Source organism: Mustelus asterias, chromosome 14 (genome assembly GCF_964213995.1).
Source record: "Mustelus asterias chromosome 14, sMusAst1.hap1.1, whole genome shotgun sequence".
NCBI lineage: Eukaryota > Metazoa > Chordata > Chondrichthyes > Carcharhiniformes > Triakidae > Mustelus > Mustelus asterias.
In genome coordinates, this window is record NC_135814.1 from 11,111,912 (window position 1) to 11,133,406 (window position 21,495).

The 21,495-nt window shown below is 49.3% G+C and overlaps 1 protein-coding gene across 1 annotated transcript in view; it reads left to right on the plus strand.

Moving 5' to 3' along the window:
- The window catches only part of LOC144504122 (contactin-associated protein-like 5), an 824,359-nt gene that overhangs the window by 16,453 nt on the left and 786,411 nt on the right, over positions 1 to 21,495 (plus strand). Inside the window, exon 5 of the mRNA XM_078229298.1 lies at positions 15,033 to 15,125. Coding sequence (XP_078085424.1) covers positions 15,033 to 15,125 — 93 coding nt within the window. The remainder of the gene's footprint in view (positions 1 to 15,032; positions 15,126 to 21,495) is intronic.

Sequence of the window (21,495 nt, forward strand, 5' to 3'; positions counted from 1 at the left end):
TGGCCTCCTGCTGCCTCACAGCGCTAGGGACCTGGGTTCGATTCCCCGGCTTTGGTCATTGGCTGTGTGGAGTTTGCATGTTCCCAGGGCATGGGATCCAAGGGGCTGTTGCCTTGTGGATCCAGAACTGGCTTGCCTGCAGAAGGCAGAGAGTGGCTGTGGAGGGGTCTTTCTCTGCATGGAGGTCAGTGACCAGTGGAGTGCCCCAGGGATCTGTTCTGGGACCCTTGCTGTTTGTCATTTTCATAAATGACCTGGATAAGGAAGTGGAGGGATGGGTTGGTAAGTTTGCTGACGACACCAAGGTAGGTGGTGTTGTGGATAGTTTGGAGGGATGTCAGAAGTTGCAGCGAGACATAGATAGAATGCAAGACTGGGCGGAGAAGTGGCAGATGGACTTCAACCCGGATAAGTGTGTGGTGATCCATTTTGGCAGATCCAATGGGATGAAGCAGCAGTATAATATGAAGGGTACCATTCTTAGCAGTGTAGAGGATCAGAAGGACCTTGGGGTCCGGGTCCATAGGACTCTTAAATCGGCCTCGCAGGTGGAGGATGCGGTCAAGAAGGCGTACGGCGTACTGGCCTTCATTAATCGAGGGATTGAGTTTAGGAGTCGGGAGATAATGCTGCAGCTTTATAGGACCCTGGTTAGACCCCACTTGGAGTACTGCGCGCAGTTCTGGTCACCTCATTACAGGAAAGATGTTGAAGCCATTGAAAGGGTGCAGAGGAGATTTACAAGGATGTTGCCTGGATTGGGGGGCATGCCTTATGAGGATAGGTTGAGGGAGCTTGGTCTCTTCTCCCTGGAGAGACGAAGGATGAGAGGTGACCTGATAGAGGTTTACAAGATGTTGAGAGGTCTGGATAGGGTAGACTCTCAGAGGCTATTTCCAAGGGCTGAAATGGTTGCTACGAGAGGACACAGGTTTAAGGTGCTGGGGGGTAGGTACAGAGGAGATGTCAGGGGTAAGTTTTTCACTCAGAGGGTGGTGGGTGAGTGGAATCGGCTGACGTCGGTGGTGGTGGAGGCAAACTCGTTGGGGTCTTTTAAGAGACTTCTGGATGAGTACATGGGATTTAATGGGATTGAGGGCTATAGATAGGCCTAGAGGTGGGGATGTGATCGGCGCAACTTGTGGGCCGAAGGGCCTGTTTGTGCTGTGGCTTTCTATGTTCTATGTTCTCCCCGTTACTACATGGGTTTCCTTCAGGTGCCCCAGTTTCCTCCCGTTATCTGATGTGGAGGTGCAGACTGCCCTGGGACAAGATGTAGGAAGACCATCAGAACATGGTTTTAGATCGGATCATCTTCCTAACCTAATGCAGTGACATTTGTTGACTTACTGAAAGGACAGTGTATGTGTGGCCACCAGTCTGCCAAGCTGCGTTAAGGACTCTTACTAAACTGTAGGTGGTGACTAAAGAACATGCTTCCATTTAACGCACCCAATTTCTTTGTATATAATTTAGAATATCACAGTCCATCATTAGAATCTCACAGTCTAATGATGCGCGGGTTAGATGGATTGGCCATGCTAAATTGTTCCTTCGTGGCCCGAGTTGTGTAGGTTAGCTGGATTAGCCATGGGATTGGGCAGGCTGGTGGGCCTGGGTAAGATACTCTGTATGAGAATCAGTGTACATTTGATGGGCCAAATGGCCTCCTTCTGCACCGCAGAACTTCTGTGATTCTGTAACCACTCTATGATTCTTCTACATTCAAGCCTTAATATTAAATTCTGCCTCCCTTCTCCCCTTCCCCCTTCATTCCAATGAAAACCAAGTAGCAAGTGGGAGCAGTTAAAATGAAAGCGGAATAGCAGGCTGTCTTCAATCCTGCTGCCCCCCCCTCTCCCCGCCCCACCCCACCCCCACCTCCCTCCATGTCTTGATGTTGACTTGTTCCTTTAAGGAAGTGAGCAAGACAAGCTAGTGGGGTCTTCTTTAAATTTACTCATTGAGGCCCAATCTGCGATTTAAATCTAAGTGCGCTTCTGGGATCTTTGCATCGACCTTGTCTCAGCCAGTTTCCCAGTCCCATTCTGCATCACTCACCCGAATGTTGGAGACCAATCCCAAGATTCAGTGGCTGTGGCAGGTGCCTGCATTTGGACTTGCACCCGAGTCGGGCGCTGCTTTTGGCGACTTCATGTAGAACTCCTATCACTGATGACGCTCCAGATATTACCTCATTGGCTGCAAAACTCTTTGCGACATTTCAAGTTTGTATTGACTCCCAATCTGTCAAAGCCACAATTTTAAAATTCTCATCCATATTTGCAAGTCCCTCCATGGCTTCCACCCTCCCTAACTCTGTGACCTCCCCCAGCCCCACAACCTCTAAGGTCCCTGCACTCTTCCAATTCAGAACTCATTACACATCCCTGATTTTCAATGCTGCTTCCTTGGAGCCATCTTGGTCCTCAGCTCTGGAGTTCCCTCACTAAACCTCTCCACCTCTCTACCCCTCTCTCCTTTAAAATGCTGTTTGAAATCAACCTCTTGGCCCCATGCCCTTGCCTTTCATCCATCGTCATTCCAAGGGTTGGCCACACAGTGGAGGCAATGGCCTAGTGGTATTATCACCAGACTATTAATCCAGAAACTCAGCTAATGTTCTGGGACCCGGGTTTGAATCCCGTCACGGCAGATGGTAGAATTTGAGTTCAGTAAAAAATATCTGGAATTAAGAATCTACTGATGACCATGAAACCGTTGTCGATTGTTGGAAAAACCCAACAATGAGTGGCCAAATTCCCCTACAATTCAATTTTCAAGTTTGCTGACGACACCACTGTAGTGGGACAGATCTCAAACAATGTTGAGACAGAGTACAGGAATGAGATAGAGAATCTGGTGAACTGGTGTGGCGAAAATAATCTCTCCCTCAATGTCAACAAAATGAAGGAAATTGTCATCGACTTCAGGAAGCGTAGAGGAGAACATGTTCTCCCCCTGTCTACATCAACGGGGACAAAGCACAAAGGGTCGAGAGCTTCAAGTTTTTAGGTGTCCAGATTACTGTCCTGGTCCCCCCATGCCGACGCTATAGTTAAGAAAGCCCACCAATGCCTCTACTTTCTCAGAAGACGAAGGAAATTTGGCATGTCAGCTACAATTCTCACCAACTTTTACAGATGCGCTATAGAAAGCATTCTTTCTGGTTACATCACAGCTTGGTGTGGCTCCTGCTCTGCCCAAGACCACAAGCAACTACAAAAGGTCGTGAATGTAGCCCAATCCATCACGCAAACCAGCCTCCCATCCATTGACTCTGTCTACATTTCCCGCTGCCTCGGCAAAGCAGCCAGCATAATTAAGGACCCCACGCACCCCGGACATTCTCTCTTCCTTCTCCTTTCGTCAGGAAAAAGATACAAAAGTCTGAAGTCACGTACCAACTGACTCAAGAATAGCTTCTTCCCTGCTGTCGTCAGACTTTTGAATGGACCTACATCTTATTAAGTTGATCTTTCTCTACACCCTAGCTATGACTGTAACACTACATTCTGCACTCTCTCATTCCCTTCTCTATGAACGGTATGCTTTGACTGTATAGCGCGCAAGAAACAATACTTTTCATTGTATGTTAATACATCTGACAATACGAAATCAAATCAAATCAAAAAACCATCTGCTTCACTAATGTCCTTTCGGGAAGGAAATCTGCCGTCCTTATCTGGTCTGGCCTACATGTGACTCCAGAGCCACAGCAATGTAGTTGACTCTCAACTGCCCTCCAAGGGCAACTAGGGATGGGCAATAATAAAATAAAAATAATTCTCCATTGTTTTTTATTCTCCGCTGTCTTCACTGCTCGTCCCATAGAGCTCCTGATATCTATCCTAGTATCTCCTGTTACTGGGCTGTCACAATGTTTTTTCTTGTTGTATTTAAAACTATCGTTCCCTTCAAGTAACCAGACAAAGTCATGGAATGGTTCAAAATGATTTATTGACAACTGGAGCACTGCAGGACTCTGACTGAGCCATTCAGACCAGTCAGAGTGCAGAATTCAGAAATACACAAGCAATTATAGTTTCAAATTTGATTACAAGTAATTAGCATTCACCAATAAAAGCATAGGTGTTACCTCTATCCACTCACAGTTATTGATTAAAGTTTCATCATGCATACATAAGGATATAGTGTCCACTTATAACTTGTGCATGTTACATCACCAAGCAATGATAGCTACATCTCTGACCAATGGTATATCAACCTCCCTTTCCATTGTTCCTTGTTCCAGTGAGCAAACATGAGCTGCAGCTACACATTGTTCAATTAAGTGGTCCTTGACGCCTATCTGGGTCTGCTTTAATCAAGACCTGTGGTTTTCACATAGTTTTCCCTGAGATTTTTAAACTTGTTGTGATTTAACGCTTTCATCTCCTTGTGTCACTCAGTGTCAAATTTTGTTTGGAAATTCTTCTGTGATGTGATAATATTAAGGATACCAAAGTAATGCTTCTCGGAACTGTACATATAAATGCAAGTTCTTTCTTTACTTGCCATGTTGGTCAGCCAGCTCAGCAATGCAAACACGGTTTGGTAGAAGATACAGGAGCAGTATGTTTATGATCATTGAAACGTATACGAGATGAAGTGGGCTTTGAAGTGCTGATAACAGTCATGACTTGCGCCAGGAAGTGGCCATCTCCAAGAGAGAATCCAATTATCTCCTTTTGACATTCAATGGTATTACCATCATTGAATCTCCCACAATCAACATCCTGGGGGTTACCTTTGACCAGAAATTGAACTGAACTAGCCATATAAATACTGTGGCTACCAGAGCACATCAGATGCTGGAAATCATGAGTAACTCAGCTCCTGACTCTTCCAAAACCTGTCCACCATCTACAAGGCACAAGTCAGGAAGGGAGTACTTTCCACCTGCCTGCTTGAGTGCAGCTCCAACAACACTCAAGAATCTTGACATGATCCAGGACAAAACAAACGCTTGATTGGCATCCCATCAAGCACGTTAAACATTCACTTCCTCCATCACCAATGCACAGTGGCAGCAGGGTGTGTATCAACTATCTACAAGATACACTGCGATGACTCACCAACAGCATCTTCCAAAACTGCATCCTCTACCATCCAGAAGATCAAGGGTAGGAACACCTCCACCTGAAAATTACCTCCAAGCCATGCACCATCCTGACTTGGAACTACATCGCCGTTCCTTCTCTGTGGCTGAGTCGGAATCCTGGAACTTCTTCCCTAAAAGCACGGCGGAGGTTCCGATACCATCTGGACTGCAGTGGTTCAAGAGGCAGCTCACCCATCATCTTCTTAAGGGCAGTTAGGGATGGAGAATAAATAGATCATAGATCATAGAATCCTACAGTGCAGAAAGAGGCCATTCGGCCCATCGAGTCTGCACCAACCACAATCCCACCCAGGCCCTATCCCTACATCCCTAAATATTTTACCCACTAATCCCTCTAACCTATGCATCCCGGGACACTAAGGGGCAATTTAGAATGGCCAATCAACCTAGCCCGCACATCTTTGGACTGTGGGAGGAAACCAGAGCACCTGGAGGAAACCCACGCAGACAGGGGGAGAACGTGCAAACTCCACACAGACAGTGACCTGAGCCGAGATTCGAACCCAGGTCCCTGGAGCTGTGAAGCAGCAGTGCTAACCACTGTGCTACCGTGCCACCCTTAAATGCCATCACCAATGCACAGTGCTGGCCTTGCCAGCAATGCTCGCATCCCAAGGACGATTAAAGAATAAGTCCATGAATTTTAGAAGCCATTTGACGAATGAAAGTCATTTCTTTCAGGGCTGTACAAGAAGAGAAATGTTAGTTTTATTCATTTTTTTATTCATTTGTGGGACTTGGGCGTCGCTGGCTGGGCCAGCATTTAATGCCCAACCCTAGTTGCCTGAGGGCAGTTGAGAGTCAACCAAATTGCAGTGGCTCTGGAGTCACATGTAGGCCAGACCAGGTAAGGACGGCAGATTTCCTTTCCTAAAGGACATTAGTGAACCAGATGGGTTTTTCCGACAATCGACAATGGTTTCATGGTCATCAGTAGATTCTCAATTCCAAATTTTTTAAAATTGAAATTCTACTATCTGTTTTGGCAGGATTTGAACATTAGCTGAGTTTCTGGATTAATAATCTCGTGAGAATACCACTAGTCCATTGCCTCCCATTAAATGTGGTTTTCTGGTGATGATTAACCAAGGTTGTTTAATGTTAGCTGGACCTATCTTCAGGTGAAAAGGGGGAAGAATTCTTTACTTAACCACAAACTTGTTTTTCCATACTCCTTCCCTCATCCGAGAGTTCACTCTCCTAGTGACAGGTGCATCTAATCCATAAACTGAGCACAAAGGCGGCCAGTAAGTGTTCTCCCCAACGTTCCTATTTGCAGGAATGCATGGCAGAAACCTTCACTCTCACTATTCTGGGAATAGGAATGGCAGACTTTAACGAAGAAGCATAGAAACTAGAAGCAGGTGTAGGCCATTCAGCCCTTCGAGCCTGTTCTGCCATTCATTTTGATCATGGCTGATTGTCAAACTTAGTATCGTGATCCCCTCTTCCTCCTATATCCCTTGATCCCTTTCACCCCAAGATCTTGAGGGGTATTGATAGAGTGGATTCTCAGAGGCTTTGACCCAGGGCTGAAATGGTTGCCACAAGAGGTCACAGTTTTGGGGTGCTGGGGAGTAGGTACAGAGGAGATGTTAGGAGTAAGTTTTTCAATCAGAGGGTGGTGGGTGCGTGGAATTGGCTGCCGGTAGTGGTGGTGGAGGTGGATTCGATAGGGTCTTTTAAGAGACTTTTGGATAAGTTCATGGAAGTTAGTAAGATAGAGGGTTATAGGTAAGCCTAGTAGGTAGGGACATGTTCGGCGCAACTTGTGGGCTGAAGGGCCTGTTTGTGCTGTAGCTGTTCTATGTTCTATGTTCTATCTAATTTCTTCTTGAAATCACACATTTTGGCCTCAACTACTTTCTGTGGTAGTGAATTCCATTCACCACTCTCTGGGTGAAGAAATCTCTCCTCAACTCAGTCCCAAAAGGTTTACCCCTTATCCTCAAACTATGATCCCTAGTTGTGGATTCCCCCACCATCCAGGACAAAGCAGCCCGCTTGAGTGGCACCGCATCCACAAACATCCAGACTGTCCACCACCAATGCTCAGTAGCAGCAGTGTATACTATCTAGAAGATGCATTGCAGCAATTCACCAAAGATCCTTAGACAGCATCTTCCAAACCCACGACCACTTTCATCTCAAAGGATAAGGGCAGCAGATGCATGGGAACACCACCACCTGCAAGTTCCCCTCCAAACCACTCGCCATCCTGACTTGGAAATATATCGCCATTCCTTCACTGTCGCTGGGTCAAAATCCTGGAATTCCCTCCCTAACGGCATTGTGGGTCAACCCACAGAACATGGACTGCAGCGGTTCAAGAAGGCAGCTCACCACCACCTTCTCAAGGGCAACTAGGGATGGGCAATAAATGCTGGCCAGCCAGCGATGCCCATGCCCCACAAATGAATTTTTTTTAAAATCAGGAACATTCTTTCTGAAGCTACCCTGTCTAATCCTGTTAGAATTTTATAAATTTCAATGAGGTCCCCTCTACCTGCCATTCTAGGAATCAGCCTGGTAAATCTTCGCTGCACTCCGTCTATAGCAAGGACATCCTTCCTCAGAGAAGGACAGCAAAACTGCACATAACTGAAACATTGATACAAAGTACAGTGCCTAGCAAATTAAGAATATAAGCACAGATTGATTCCGAAAAGAGAGATTGCAGCAGACAGTCTTGTGCTAAGAAGGGAAATAATTGGAAGGCAGACGAGTCACTTGCAGCCTTCACTAATGGTGTTAAATTGATCACGTCAGGATGGATCAGTGCGTCGTGAAGAGTTGAAAGGCGCACTGCAGTCCATCAGGCTAAGTTGTCCTGTCAAGAGTCTCATGACTGCAGATATGAATTTAATTCCAATTGATTGTCATTATGGTTTTTGGGACTCAACTTACCAGAGGCACAACCAGTGGATTAGCCTTTGGTCAAGGTCGGCGAGCTAACATTTATTACCTACTGGGAAGACACACTTCGGGGGGAATTTTACCATTTTGAGTCTAAGTGCCGGATCTGGGCGTCAAATAGGTCCGAGCCCGGAATCCTCTTTCCAGCGCGCCCTTACGCGTTTTGCCGGCTCCGGCCCGATCCGTGCTGTGTGCGGGGCTTAATGCTGCCGGACCGATCGGAGCTCTGAACTGCACATGTGCAGTTCGAAAAAAATCTGACCGCGCCCGGGTGCAAAAGAAAAAGCAGAAAGCGGAGTGAGCAGCTCTTTGACGGTCATCCTCTGGTTGGGGGGGGAGGTGGGGGGGTAGGAGGGGAGGGGGTGTGACGTCTCTTCCCCTGGGGTGGGGGTGGAGAGGGGGTGTGACGTATCATCCCCTGGGGGTGAGGGTGGGGGGGGTCGGGGGGGGGGGGGCGGTGTGGAGAAGGGGTGTGACCGATCATCCTCTGGTCGGGGGGGTTCCTCTGCCTGTCTGCGGCCAATCCCTCCTGGCACCATCACTGGTACACTCCCAGCCACAGCCATCTCTCCCGCTCTCTCACACCCGCAGGGAAGAGTAATCTATGCCTGGTAGTGTACCAGTGATGGTGCCTGGAGGGATCGGCCACAGACAGGCAGCGGAACCCCCCCGACCAGAGGATGAGACGTCACACCCTCTCTCTACATCCTCCCCCCCCCGCCCCCCCCAGAGGATGAGACATCACACCCACACCACGCACCCCCCCAGGGGATGATCGGTCACACCCCCACCCCTCTCCCCTTCCCCAGGGGATGATCGGTCACACCCCCTCCCCTCTCCCCCCGCCCCCCCCCGCCCCCCAGGGGATGATCGGTCACACCCCCTCCCTCTCCCCCACCCCCCCCCCCCCAGCGGATGAGACGTCACAACCCCTCCCCTCCTCCCACCCACCTTCCACCCTGACCGGAGGATGGCCTGGGTCAGAGAGCCGTTGCAGTCTCTGACCCCGCTCTTCGGAGGCTGCAGTGGCAACTTCAGACTTTTATTTTGCAGGTCGGTAACAGCGCGGACGCGGATTGGGCCAGAAGACGGTAAAGTGGGATTTGGCAGTAGATTTGGGCACGCAGTTCATTAAGTCGATTTAAATGCATGCAAATGCATTTAAATCGTCAGGCCGCCCGATTCGGGTGCACACCGGACCCGCGCCCGAATCGGGTGTCGGTAAAGTTGCGATCTGCTCAGAATCGGGTGCAGATTGCGGTATAGGCCCGACGCCCAACTTTACTGCGATTTTCGGGCGCGAAGGTTTGGTTAAATCAAGCCCTTCATCTCATCATTTAAACAATGAAACAGCTAGGGAATATAGACAAGTGTATTCAAAGGATATGCCAGTGAAAGAATATAGAACCTTGTCCCCCTCTCCCCCGCCTCCCCCCCCCACCCTCCCCCAACCCCCATCATCCCTCACTACCCACGGTGAGGCAGTTATTCTAGGCTCCTTGAAAGTAGCAGGAATCCTCCGGATGCAGCACTGTCCCTGTCCCTGAGAAACACAGCTGGGCTTTGGAATCAGCACCGTGGCGCATGCCAATGGCAATGCAATGTTTTGGAAAGGTGGCACACCACTGTCTTCTTGAGGATGGTTCGGAATGTCAACCTTGTTGACGGTGTCTACCTTCCATGGGTGTAAAACAAAGAAAGAACCCCACCAAGGATGAGAATCTTATTTGAGGAAAGATGTTGTGAAGGCTGTTCAGAGGAGGTTCACTCGATTGATTCCAGAGATGAGGGGTTTGTGTATGAAGAGAGATTGAACTGTTTAGGCCTAGACTTGCTGGAATTTAGAAGAATGAGTAGAGATCAAATTGAGGTATACAAAATGATAAAATATATGGATAAGGTAGATGCTCCCTCTTGTGGGGCATGCTAGGATGAGAGGTCACACTCTCAGGATAAGAGATACAAAGAACAAAGAACAATACAGCACAGGAACAGGCCCTTCGGCCCTCCAAGCCCACGCCGCTCCCTGGTCCAAACTAGACCATTCTTTTGTATCCCTCCATTCCCACTCCGTTCATTTGGCTATCTAGATAAGTCTTAAACGTTCCCAGTGTGTCCGCCTCCACCACCTTGCCTGGCAGCGCATTCCAGGCCCCCACCACCCTCTGTGTAAAATATGTCCGTCTGATATCTGTGTTAAACCTCCCCCCCCTCACCTTGAACCTATGACCCCTCGTGAACGTCACCACCGACCTGGGGAAAAGCTTCCCACCGTTCACCCTATCTATGCCTTTCATAACTTTATACACCTCTATTAAGTCTCCCCCCAAATAGCAAAGAGCAAATTTAAAACAGAGTTCAGGAGAAACTACTTCTCCCAAAGGGTTGTGAATCTGTGGAATTCGCTATCCCAAAGTGTGGTGGATGAGTCATAGAGTCATAGAGGTTTACAGCATGGAAACAGGACCTTCAGCCCAACTTGTAAGATTGCGGACGACACAAAACTGGCAGGACTTGCAGATAGTGAGGAACATTGTCAGAGGCTACAGAAGGATATAGATAGGCTGGAAATTTGGGCAAAGAAATGGCAGATGGAGTTCAATCCTGATAAATGCGAAGTGATGCATTTTGGTGGGAATAATGTAGGGAGGAGCTACACGATAAATGGAAGAACCATAAAGGGTGTAGAGACGCAGAGGGACCTGGGTGTGCAAGTCCACAGATCTTTGAAGGTGACGTCACAGGTGGAGAAGGTGGTGAAGAAGGCATATGGCATGCTTGCCTTTATAGGACGGGGCATAGAGTATAAAAGTTGGGGTCTGATGTTGCAGATGTATAGAACGTTGGTTCGGCCGCATTTGGAATACTGCGTCCAGTTCTGGTCACCACACTACCAGAAGGACGTGGAGGCTTTGGAGAGAGTACAGAGGAGGTTTACCAGGATGTTGCCTGGTATGGAGGGGCTTGGTTATGTGGAGAGATTGTGTAAACTGGGGTTGTTCTCCTTGGAAAGACGGAGGATGAGGGGAGACTTAATAGAGGTGTATAAAATTATGAAAGGCATAGATAGGGTGAACGATGGGAAGCTTTTCCCCGGGTCGGTGGTGACGTTCACGAGGGGTCATTGGTTCAAGGGGAAGGGGTGGAGGTTTAACACAGATATCAGAAGGACATATTTTACACAGAGGGTCGTGGGGGCCTGGAATGTGTTGCCGGGCAAGGTGGTGGAGGCGGACACACTGGGAACGTTTAAGACTTATCTAGACAGCTATATGAACGGAGTGGGAATGGAGGGATACAAAAGAGTGGTCTAGTTTGGACCAGGGAGCGGCGCGGGCTAATTGATCTTTGTTTCTCGTTTCAAGGCTTCATTCTATGATCATCTTGCTGGTGCCAGTACAGAGCGAGACTGCGGATAGTTGGGAACCTGTCTCGGGGGCAGGGAATTCAGATGGTGTTCATAAAGCAGAAGTGGAAATGACTAGGGTTGGGAAGCATTTTCTGATCAGGGCCAGTGTGATCTCCTGGACTCGTTTCGATCGCCACAGGGGGTCGGAGAGGAATTTCCCAGATTTTTTTTTCCCCATATTGGCCCTGGGGTTTTTCACTCTGGGTTTTCGCCTCTCCCTGGAGATCACATGGTCTGGAATGGGGGGATGGGGGTGAGTTAATAGGTTGTAATGAACAAAGCATCGTAGCTGTGAGGGACAGCTCTGTGGATAGGATATTAGGATGTAGATAGGCTGGAAAATTGGGCGGGGATCCTGGATTCAGGATTCAATCCTGGACCGGGGAGCGGCGCGGGCTTGGAGGGCCGAAGGGCCTGTTCCTGTGCTGTATTGTTCTTTGTTCTTTGTTCTTTGTTTGTCCCTGCCACCCCTTTTTTTTCAAACCCCAAAGCTAATCCCAATTGCCTACATTTGGCCCATATCCCTCTACACCCATCTTAACCATGTAACTGTCTAAATGCTTTTTAAAAGACAAAATTGTACCCGCCTCTACTACTACCTCTGGCAGCTTGTTCCAGACACTCACCACCCTGGGACAGTGAGTAAATTTATGGAGGAGTTAGACAGATTTTTAATTGGTAATGGGTTGAAGGATTATGGGGAGAAGGCAGGAAAATGGGGATGAGGAGCATATCAGCCATGATCGAATGGCGGAGCTGACTCGATGGGCTGAATGGCTTAATTCTGCTCCGATATCTTATGAATTTCTGGACTTTTCAGGTTGAAAACTGGAAAATAATGGAAGGAGGGACATAAATAAATGTCCCTGACCCCTTTCGAGCTTTGACCCGTCAAGCATTCTGGAGGCTTTTTTAAATGTATTATGATATCTAATTGGAGTTGGGGATGCTTTTTCTCAAGAGCAATTCAACAAAAATAAAAAGTTTATTTATTAGTGTCACAAATAGGCTTACATTAACACTGATGTGGAGATGCCGGCGTTGGACTGGGGTGGGCATAGTAAGAAGTCTCACAACACTAGGTTAAAGTCCAACTGGTTTATTTGGAATCAAGAGCTTTTGGAGTTCTGCTTCTTCATCAAGTGAGTGGGCTGATGAAGGAGCAGCACTCTGAAAGCTCGTGATTCCATATAAATCTGTTGGACTTCAACTTGGTGTTGTGAGACTTCTTACCGTACATCAACACTGCAATGAAGTGACTGTGAAAATCCCCTCGTCGCCACACTCCGGCGCCTGTTTAGATACAGTGAGGGAGAATTTAGCATGGCCAATGCACCTAACCCGCACGTCTTTTGGACTGTGGGAGGAAACTGGAGCACCCGGGGGAAACCCACGCAGACACGGGGAGAATGTACAAACTCTGCATAGACAGTGGCCCAAACCAGGAATCGAACCTGGGCCCCTGGCGCTGTGAGGCAGCAGTGCTAACCACTGTGCCACCATGCCACCCAAGCAGCTCAGATGAAGCATATTCTGCCTCATGGATCTGAGTCAGATCTTTCAAATTGTCCAGCACTTGGCACACTCCTATGATACTCTGTTCTGGATATTTCTCTATTTCATCATCTCTGCCACTGGATGGACCACAGGAAGCAGGCAGCCCCTTCCCTCCTCCCCCAGCCTTTTACTGACTTTGGAAGGTGGGATGACTTGACCTAGGTAGAGAGGCGGAGAGGTATAGGGAGGTTATTCCAGATTTTGAAGGAGTGGTCATTAATAGTGGAGTAATTAAAATCAAGGATGCTCAAGAGGACAGAATTAATTAAGCATAGATTTAAAAAAAACAAATTCTATCGTGGCACTGGGCATGGCTGGTGAGGGCAGCATTCATTGCCCATCCCTAACTGCCATTGAGAAGGTGGTGATGAGCCGCTGCCCTCAACCGCTGCAGTCCCTTGGGGTGTAGGTGAACCCACAGTGCTATTAGGGAGAATTGTGGGACTGGGTGAGATTACAGGGATAGGGGGGACAAGGTCTTGACTGGATGAGAATTTTAAAAATCAAACTTGATTGACCATGAGCCATTGTCGGTCAGTGAGTACAGGGTGAAAGGTGACCAGGACTTGGTGCAAGCTCAGGCTACCAGGTTGTTGCCTGGTCTGGAGGGTATTAGCTATGCGGAGAGGTTGGATAAACTCGGTTTGTTCTCATTGGAACGATGGAGGTTGAGGGGTGACCTGATCGAAGTCTACAAGATTGTGAGTGGCATGGACAGAGCGGATGGTCAGATTCTCTTCCCAGAGTAGAATAGTCAAGTACTCGGGGACATAGGTTTAATGTGTGTGGGGAAAAGTTTAGAAGAGATGTGCGAGGCACATAATTATATAAATGATCTGGAAGAAGGTGTAACTGGGGTGATCAGTAAGTTTGCGGACGACACAAAATTGGCAGGACTTGCAGATAGTGAGGAACATTGTCAGAAGCTACAGAAGGATATAGATAGGCTGGAAATTTGGGCAAAGAAATGGCAGATGGAGTTCAATCCTGATAAATGCGAAGTGATGCATTTTGGTAGAAATAATGTAGGGAGGAGCTATATGATAAATGGCAGAACCATAAAGGGTGTAGATACGCAGAGGGACCTGGGTGTGCAAGTCCACAGATCCTTGAAAGTGACATCGCAGGTGGAGAAGGTGGTGAAGAAGGCATATGGCATGCTTGTCTTTATAGGACAGAGCATAGAGTATAAAAGTTGGGGTCTGATGTTGCAGATGTATAGAACGTTGGTTCGGCCGCATCTGGAATACTGTGTCCAGTTCTGGTCGCCACACAACCAGAAGGACGTGGAGGCTTTGGAGAGAGTACAGAGGAGGTTTACCAGGATGTTACCTGGTATGGAGGGGCTTAGTTATGAGGAGAGATTGGGTAAACTGGGGTTGTTCTCCCTGGAAAGACGGAGGATGAGGGGAGACTTAATAGAGGTGTATAAAATTATGAAAGGCATAGATAGGGTGAACGGTGGGAAGCTTTTCCCCAGGTCGGTGGTGACGTTCACGAGGGGTCATAGGTTCAAGGTGAAGGGGGGGAGGTTTAACACAGATATCAGACGGACATATTTTACACAGAGGGTGGTGGGGGCCTGGAATGCGCTGCCAGGCAAGGTGGTGGAGGCGGACACACTGGGAACGTTTAAGACTTATCTAGACAGCCATATGAACAGAGTGGGAATGGAGGGATACAAAAGAATGGCCTAGTTTGGACCAGGGAACGGCGTGGGCTTGGAGGGCCGAAGGGCCTGTTCCTGTGCTGTATTGTTCTTTGTTCTTTGTTCTTGTTCTTTGCAAGTTTTTTACACGGAGGATGGTGAATGTCTGTAACGCGCTGCCTGGGGGGATTGTGGGAGCAGGTACGATAGCAGCATTTAAGGGGCAACTAGATGAATACATGAATGGGATGGGAATGGAAGGATACGGACTCTGTAAGTGCATACGGTTTTAGCTTAGGCAGGCATCATGATTGGTGCAAGCTTGGAGGGCCGAAGGGCCTGCTCCTGTGCTGTTCTTTTCTTTGTTCTTTGTTCAGACACAGACAGCGGAATTCTGGATGACCACAAGTTTATAGAGGGTAGAACTTTGGAGACCAGCCAGGAGTGCATGTCCATAGTCGTGTCCATAGGTAACAAAGGCACGAAAGAGGATTTCAGCAGCTAATGAGCAGAGACAGGAAATGTCAGGTGAAGTTATGGAAGTGGAAGAAGTGGGGGGGTGAATTTTCCCATTCAGTCTGCCATGGGAATCAGAGCAAGCGAGAGGCGGACCATGGAAAGGTCTGTTGACCTCGGACAGGATTTTCCGGTTTCGGGATGAGTGAAACCAGAAAATCCCCCCCCCCCCCCGCCCATCCCAAGTCTTTGGGATGGCACGAATATGAGGTCAAAAACATATCTCGGGATCAAATGTACCACCTAGGTTGCAAACAGACTGGTTTAATCTTGGACTGTGTTACACAACACTCTGACAGTGCCCACTTTCACTGATATCAGGATTTTAAAACAAATAGTGAATTTTGTTTCTTAATTTGTTTACGGGATGCAGAACGGTGGCATTTGTTGCCAATCCCTAATTGCCCTCAAGACGGTGATGGCCTCACTGAATCGCTGCAGTCCATGTGGCGTAGGTTATGCGCCTCAAACCGCCTCAATGGTAGCTGGTCTCATGTCTTTTACTGGCGCCTCGGTGGCGCAGTGGTTACCACTGCTGCCTCACAGCATCAGGGTGCCGGGTTCAATTCCAGTCTTGGATGTCTGTCTGTGTGGAGTTTGCATGTTCTCCCCATGTCTGTGTGGGTTTTCTCTGGATGCTCTGGCTTCCTCCAAAGATGTACGGGTTAAATTGATTGGCCATGGTAAATTGTCCCTTAGTCAAGGGGAATTAGCTGGGTAAATATGTGGGGTTATGGGGCTAAGGCCAAGGTGGAATTGCTGTATAGGCTTGACTTTCTTTTATTATTCATTCGTGGGACATGGTGTCTCTGGCTGGCCAACATTTATTGCCCATCTTTTGTTCAGAGGGCAGTTAAGAGTCAACCACATTGCTGTGGCTCTGGAGTCACATGGTGTGGTGAACCATCGTTGGTTACCACTGTGGGTTATTCCTATGTTACTGTTGGGTTAGGGTGTTGCCACTGTGGGGGTTGTTATAATGTTGTTGGGTTAGGGTGTTTACCTGTGGTAGATGTTGTTATGGCACATCCCGGTCGGGCCCCGCCTCCTGGGGAGAGGTATAAGACCCTCTGCTCCGGCGGGACCCCTCCAGTCTGAATTGGTGTACTCGTGTTAGTTAGTTCCATTGTTTGCTAATAAAAGCCTTCAATAGCTGAAGCCTTGTACCTCGTGCTTGATTGTCGCGCATCAATTTTATTAGCAAACATAAAACTCTCGACAGTAAAGGGAGTATGGAACAAATACTAAAACCAGAGCGTCTGACACTGGACCCACGTGCGGTCGGTGCCGCTAACACCTTCGACCACTGGTGGAAGTGTTTCGAAGACTACCTGGCAGCCTCTGCAGCAGTTACTACAGACGACGACAAACTCCAGGTCCTCCACGCGAGGGTAAGCGACACGGTCTATCTTGCGATTCGTGCGGCCACCACTTACCCGAGGGCCATCGAGCTCTTGAAGAAACGATACACGAGACCACCCAACGAGATCCACGCTCGTTACCTCCTCGCTACACGACGTCGGCAGTCGGGCGAAACCATGGAGGACTACGCCAATGAGCTCTTGCAGCTTGCCAGGGGCTGCGACTGCAAAGATGTGTCGGCAGAGCAATATATGTACGACCTCGCCCGAGATGCGTTCGTAGCAGGGGTAGGGTCCTCGTACATCCGGCTTAAGCTATTAGAGAAAGGGAACCTCAACTTGACCCAAGCGATGGAGATGGCTGAGATGCTGGAGGCAGCGTCGAAAAGCTTGGCGCTGTACCCCGAAGACCACGTGGAGACAAGGTGGCAGGAGCAAGCACAAATCCCTCCTCGCCCCACGGGCTCGCGCTCCCATATCGACCCGACGACGGCGGCAGCTCCAGGCGGCCAGCGATGCTATTTTTGCGGCGGAGCCAAGCATCCACGGCAACAGTGTCCTGCAAAAACGGCGATCTGCAGTCAGTGTGGTAAAAAGGGGCACTATGCTAAAGTTTGCAGGTCGAAGCCCAAGAACGGCAGTGCAGCCTGTGACCCTCCAGAGCGGAGACAATCTCCTTCGGCATCGCAGTGCCCACGAGGTCCGACCACGTGCGAACCCAGGACGACGCCATTGTGGCTGACGGAGGAGGAGGAAGACCACCAGGAGTCGCTACGCTTGGCGCCCTCACCCACGTGCGATTCATGGGGGCGGCCATCATGGTCAACGACGACTAGGAGCGACCAGCAGGGGTCCTCAGTATCAACCTCGGCTGCATGCAGTGACGCCCAGGGGCCAACGGTGGCGTCGATCTCTCTGGACCAGACAAAGCATCACAGGCTTGACAATTCCATGATGAACATCAAGGTAAATGGTCGTACTGTGTATTGTCTGTTTGACAGTGGGAGCACCGAGAGTTTTATTCACCCTGACACTGCATAAAGGTGTGGACTCCGGGTTCTACCTGCCAAACAGACAATTTCCATGGCATCACGGTCCCGGTCTGTACCGATCCAAGGACGTTGTATGGTAACCCTAGAGGTGCAGGGCACAATGTACGAGCGATACAGGCTCCTTGTGTTACCGCACCTTTGTGCGCCAATTCTCCTCGGACTAGACTTTATGGTCCACATGAAGAGTGTGATCCTACAGTACGGTGGGCCACTCCCTTCACTGGCAGTAGGGAATCAGCCGCAGCCTCCAAATTGCCCAAAGCGCCCCGCATGCAATCTCTCCACACTAAAAATCACCACACCTTCTTTATTTAAGAATCTGGTACCAGGCTGCAAGCCCATCGCTACTAAGAGTAGGCGTTACAGTGCTGAAGACCGGATCTTTATCAGATCTGAGGTTCAGCGGCTCCTCAAAGAAGGGATCATACAGGCCAGTGCTAGTCCGTGGAGAGCGCAGGTCGTGGTGGTTAAAAGCGGGAACAAACCTCGGATGGTCATCGACTACAGTCAGACCATTAACCGTTATACGCAGCTGGATGCGTATCCTCTCCCGCGCATTTCTGATATGGTCAATCAGATTGCGCAGTACCGGGTGTTCTCTACCATAGACCTTAAGTCCGCCTACCATCAACTCCCCATACGCCCAGAGGACCGACAATACACGGCTTTTGAGGCGGATGGTCGTCTATACCAGTTTCTTAGGGTTCCATTTGGTGTCACCAATGGGGTCTCGGTCTTCCAGCGTGCTATGGACCGAATGGTGGACCAGAACGGGTTGCGGGCTACCTTCCCGTACCTGGATAACGTCACCATCTGCGGCCATGACCAGCAGGACCATGACACGAATCTCCAAAACTTTCTGCGCACTGCATCTCGCCTGAATCTGACCTATAACAGGGAGAAGTGCGTATTCCGTACGCGCAGGTTAGCTATCCTTGGATACGTGGTGGAAAACGGGGTCATCGGCCCTGATCCAGACCGTATGCGCCCCCTTACTGAACTTCCCTTGCCCGCTAGCACAAAAGCACTGAGGAGATGCCTCGGCTTCTTTTCGTATTATGCGCAGTGGGTCCCCAACTACGCGGACAAAGCCCGTCCGCTCATCAAGTCCACGACCTTCCCACTCACGCCGGAGGCCCAATTGGCCTTCAAGGCTTTGAAAAGCGACATTGCGAAAGCCACGATGCACGCGGTGGATGAATCCATCCCTTTTCAGGTGGAAAGTGATGCATCTGATTTTGCCCTGGCCGCCACACTAAACCAGGCAGGCAGGCCCGTCGCGTTTTTTTCCTGCACCCTTCAAGGCCCCGAAATTTGGCACTCAGCGGTGGAGAAGGAGGCTCAGGCCATTGTGGAGGCCATCAGACACTGGCGCCATTACCTGGCGGGGAAGCGGTTCACCCTGATGACGGATCAACGATCCGTGGCGTTTATGTTCAGTAACACGCAGAGGGGCAAGATCAAGAATGATAAGATCTTGCGGTGGAGAATTGAGCTCTCCACCTATTATTACGATATTATGTATCGTCCAGGGAAGCTCAATGAGCCCTCGGATGCCCTCTCGCGCGGAACATGCGCCATCATGCAGGAGGACCGCTTGAAGGCCCTCCACAATGACCTGTGCCATCCTGGAGTCACCCGACTCTACCACTTCGTAAAAGCCCGCAACCTGCCCTACTCGGTGGAGGATGTCAGGTCAGTAACAAGAAGCTGTCGGATTTGCGCGGAATGCAAACCGCACTTCTATCGACCGGACCGGGCACAATTGGTCAAGGCCACTCGCCCCTTCGAGAGGCTGAGTGTGGATTTTAAGGGCCCCCTTCCCTCAACGGACCGGAATGTCTATTTTCTCAATATAATAGATGAATACTCCCGCTTCCCGTTTGTTGTCCCCTGTGCGGGCACGTCGACTGCCACAGTGATTAAGGCATTCAGTGATCTTTTTACCCTGTTCGGGTACCCCTGCTACATACATAGCGACAGGGGCTCGTCGTTCATGAGTAACGACTTGAGGCAATTCCTGCTCTCATACGGGATTGCCTCTAGTAGAACCACGAGCTACAACCCTAGGGGTAACGGACAGGTGGAGAGGGAGAATGCTACAATCTGGAAGGCTGTCCTACTGGCGCTGAAATCCAGGGGCCTTCCAGTCTCCCGTTGGCAGGAGGCCCTAACAAATGCGCTTCATTCCATTCACTCCCTCCTGTGTACGGCAACCAATGCTACTCCCCACGAGAGGATGTTCTCATTCCCTCGGAAGTCGTCCTCGGGGATCTCCTTACCAGCCTGGTTGACGTACCCAGGACCCATGCTTCTGCGGCGACATGTGAGGGCCCGCAAGTCCGACCCCTTGGTCGAACCGGTCCAACTCCTCCACGCCAACCCTCAGTATGCCTATGTGGCATATCCTGACGGGCGAGAGGACACAGTCTCGATTCGAGACCTGGCGCCCGCAGGGGACGTAGCAACTCCTGTCGCTCCCATACCCGCTGTCACGAATCCCCTATCACTTATTTCTTCCCCAGACGTGGCGCGGTCAGCACCGGGACCAGTGCATAACAGTTATACTCCCATGTACAGCTTGCCTGAGACTCGGAGATCGGCGCCACCACAGAAGGTTCCAGGATCCCCTGCGCCATCGCCTCACCAGGGTCAACCGGCCCGGGAGTCCTCGAGGGGACAGCCGGACGCTGTTTTGGAGAGAACGCCACCGCAAGCACCTGCTCCGGTGTCGCAACCGGTGTTGAGGAGATCACAGCGACGGTGCGGTCCTCCAGACCGTCTGGACTTGTGAATTTTGTATATATGTGACCTGTTTTCGCACCCCGCCGGCCTTTGTTTTTAAAGGAGGGGTGAATGTGGTGAACCATCGTTGGTTACCACTGTGGGTTATTCCTACGTTACTGTTGGGTTAGGGTGTTGCCACTGTGGGGGTTGTTATAATGTTGTTGGGTTAGGGTGTTTACCTGTGGTAGATGTTGTTATGGCACATCCCGGTCGGGCCCCGCCTCCTGGGGAGAGGTCTAAGACCCTCTGCTCAGGCGGGACCCCTCCAGTCTGAATTGGTGTACTCGTGTTAGTTAGTTCCATTGTTTGCTAATAAAAGCCTTCAATAGCTGAAGCCTTGTACCTCGTGCTTGATTGTCGCGCATCACATGGTAAACCAAGTAAGGACAGCAGATTTCCTTCCCTAAAGGTCATTATTGAACCAGATGGGTTTTTCCGACAATCGACAATGGTTTCATGGTCATCAGTCGATTCTTAATTCCAGATATTTTTCATTGAATTCAAATCCCACCATCTGCCATGGCCGGATTCGAACCCGGGTCCCCAGAACATTAGCTGAGTTTCTGGATTATTAGTCTAGTGATAATACCATCGCTTCCTCTTATGAGCCAAGTGGCCTCCTTCTGCACTGTAGGGATTCTATAATTCTGCTGGATTATTAGTGCAGGGTCTCTGCAATACCTGTCCAGTAATATAACTATTACTCTGCACATTGCTGTCCCTCCAAGGCTGAGGAGATGGGAGCTGTCATCACACATCCATAAGAAAGATAGCAATTGTTTTCAGACATTTGGTGGAGTTTTAAACAAATCTTTTTCTGAGTCCAAAGGACTAATAATATATATCCTAAGGCTAGAATATCAAACTACTTATCAAGCTCCAGAGTATTAATGCATGTAGTCACTGAAATAGTGAGCTCCATACACAAACGGCCAATGGGAGCGTGTATTAAAAGGCTAAAAAACAGTCAAAGAAGATTAGAGATTGCAGGGATCATTTAATAAGCCCTTTTCTGTAACTCTTCATAAACAAAATGGTAATTGGTAATTTAATTGAGTGTAAATTGAATACAGCCCATTAAAATGTGGTGAGTGGCATTATCTAGTGTCTCAAACCATGCAGTT